General features: G+C 54.6%; 1 protein-coding gene across 1 annotated transcript in view; it reads right to left on the bottom strand.

Moving 5' to 3' along the window:
* Positions 1-90: 90 nt before the first annotated feature.
* LOC116378216 (SCL-interrupting locus protein homolog) overlaps positions 91-2,637 on the bottom strand; it is a gene marked incomplete at its 5' end in the record, with an annotated part of 8,059 nt that continues 5,512 nt past the window's right edge. The window contains 10 exons of the mRNA XM_031840051.1: positions 91-342; positions 427-589; positions 667-766; positions 843-1,118; positions 1,206-1,490; positions 1,583-1,691; positions 1,797-1,900; positions 1,983-2,142; positions 2,215-2,301; positions 2,432-2,535. Coding sequence (XP_031695911.1) covers positions 198-342; positions 427-589; positions 667-766; positions 843-1,118; positions 1,206-1,490; positions 1,583-1,691; positions 1,797-1,900; positions 1,983-2,142; positions 2,215-2,301; positions 2,432-2,535 — 1,533 coding nt within the window. The remainder of the gene's footprint in view (positions 343-426; positions 590-666; positions 767-842; positions 1,119-1,205; positions 1,491-1,582; positions 1,692-1,796; positions 1,901-1,982; positions 2,143-2,214; positions 2,302-2,431; positions 2,536-2,637) is intronic.

The following is a 2,637-nucleotide window of genomic DNA, read 5'->3' as shown; positions in this document are numbered from 1 at the left end:
AAATACCTACAGTTAGCATCATGTGACCAGACACATAATAAATACCTAGTTAGCATCATGTGACCAGACACATAATAAATACCTAGTTAGCATCATGTGACCAGACACATAATAAATATCTACAGTTAGCATCATGTGACCAGACACATAACAAATACCTACAGTTAGCATCATGTGACCAGACACATAATAAATACCTAGTTAGCATCATGTGACCTGTTAGCATTGTGTGACGTTGTTTTTACCTTCAGGGTGCGATAGAAGCTCAGCTGCTCTCCGTCTGGTCGGTACATGCTGACACTCTCTCCCAGAACTGGACTCTCCAGACCGCTGACACTGCACCTGAACACACCACGAGTCAGAGTCCAGGTCTCTATTGACAAAGACATGCTAACTAATACCCCCGACTGTCTCCATCCGTCTCACCTGTGCCGACTGGAGGAGGAGCAGGCAGCCTCACTGTCCTCATCTCCACCCACAGACCCGATGACGGACAGGTCGGCGTGTGAGGAGGAGGAGGTGGGAGGAGCCTGTACCTTCTGATGAGGGAGGGACGACTGGACGGGATTCCCCCAGAACAGACTGGCTCCTGAAAAACAGAGAGTGAGACGTGTGATGCTGAACCGACACCTGTGTCCAGCTGCTCACCTTCACAGTCGGTCTCACCTGTCCCTACAGCGATGCTGGCGGTGCTCCTGGGTGTCTGAGCCTCCACCTGCCCACCTGAGGACTGAAGTCTCCCCTGAGCCTCCAGCAGCATCTGCACCTGAAGACAGTCGTTCATCGTTCACTCAACACTGTTACCATGACAACCTCACACTCACCTGAAGAACAGATCTTACCTGCGCCTGCAGGAGGCGAAGCTGTCGGTCCTGATGGAGGAGGAGCTGGTAGGTCTCAGACGGGACGACCCCCCCCACCTGATCACAGCATGGGGCAGGAGGAGGGTGGCTACAGGTACAGGGAGGAGGTGGGAGGAGGTGGGAGGGAGGAGGACGAGAGCTGTGAGGAGGGTGGGTGCAGAAGGGAGATGGAGTATGGTGACGGGAGGACAGAGGAGTAGCAAGAATGGAGGAAGGAGGAACAGAGGGAGTAGTTGGAGGAGCAGGGTGAAGACTGGAGAGAGGAGGAGTGTGGAGGGAGGATGGAGTAAGAGGAGCAGGGTGAAGATTGGAGGGAGGAGGAGGGTGGAGGTGGTGGGAGGATGGAGGAAGAGGGTGAAGTCCTGAGGAGGAGAAGATGGAGGTGCAGTCATAGGTGTGGGTGGAGCAGCAGGAACAGGGCTCCTGCAGGTTGGAGTTTGGGGTGCTGTGGAGGTGAGGAGGAGCAGCAGGTCTGGGAGCAGAGGAGGAGGTGGTGGTGTTTCTGGTGGGAGGAACAGCAGGGTCTCTGTGGGCGGAGCCAGGACCCTGCCGAGCATTCTGATTGGAAATGAAGCTGCTGTCAATCAGCAGAGAAAGTTCAGGAACAGACGGCTGAACTCTCCGAGCCTGACAACAGAAAACACACCTGAACTCAACCGTCCTGCTGCTATTGGCCGTCTGTGGTGACATCACGGTGATGTCACAGGTCAACTACTGACCTGCTGAGCAGGGGGGTGCGGGCTCGGAGTCGGACGTGGAGACAAGTCTTCGTCCTCGACCCCAGAGTCCTGATCGCTGGCAGACAGACGGGCAGTGGGGGGGGCAGCTCTGAGGACAGAACAAACCTCTCTGATTGGCTGTAAACCGGTTCAGGATCAAACCGTCCACCTTGTACTTAAAGAACGACCTGCTCTACTCCTGAGATTCTGGTACCTGTTGAAGGAGGTCTGGGCCTCTCTGAAGACCTCCGTCTGTCTGCTGTGATCCTCTGAACCCAGCTCACACCGCAGAGTCCGACCCTCCACCGAGACCACCTGCTGAAGGTCCAAATGGGTCCACATTCATCCCCTTCATCAATTACTATCATTACAGTCTCTGTGGTGACAGGTGTGCTGTTACCTGGTACAGTGTGACACACTGGGAGGCGGTCAGTAGCTGGTAGTCTAGCTGTGGCGCTGGTCCCGGTCCAGGTCCTGGTCCTCGACACTGGAAGAACTGAGGAGCTCTGTGGGTGGAGGCGAACAGGACGAGGAGGAAACAGCGGCTCTCTGACAGAACTCTGAAACAGAAGAGGAACACTCAGGGACTCCTCAACAACAAACACCTAATGGGCCGGACAGGTAAGACTCACCTGTCCTGGAGGGCGGAGCTATACAGGAACCTCACACACCAGGCCCACACCTGAGGGTTGGAGATGTGTCTGACTCCACTCAGCCAGCTGTCACATGACAGGAAGTACAGTTAGCCATTAAGCTTCAACATCAGTGTTTTGTAAAGATAAAATAGAACTGAACAAACATCTCAGGTGAACAACGAGAACAACTGGTGAGAGATAATGAGACACTCACAGTCCGACCAGCGGCAGGTTGGAGGCTTTAGGGTCGGACTCCAGCAGCAGGAGCAGCTTCCTGGTCTGATCCATGGTCAGAAACCTACAGACACAAACACAAAAGTGAGGAAGTCACCAGACTCCATCAGAGGAACCCCGACTCCCCACAGAGGAACCCCGACTCCCCACAGAGGAACCCTGACTCCCCACAGATGAACCCCTTCT

This window comes from Anarrhichthys ocellatus, unplaced genomic scaffold (genome assembly GCF_004355925.1).
Source record: "Anarrhichthys ocellatus isolate YVR2014 unplaced genomic scaffold, GSC_Weel_1.0 scaffold2233, whole genome shotgun sequence".
NCBI classification, from domain to species: domain Eukaryota; kingdom Metazoa; phylum Chordata; class Actinopteri; order Perciformes; family Anarhichadidae; genus Anarrhichthys; species Anarrhichthys ocellatus.
Note: the sequence above shows the minus strand (reverse complement) of the source record. Positions and strands in the feature narration are given on the sequence as shown.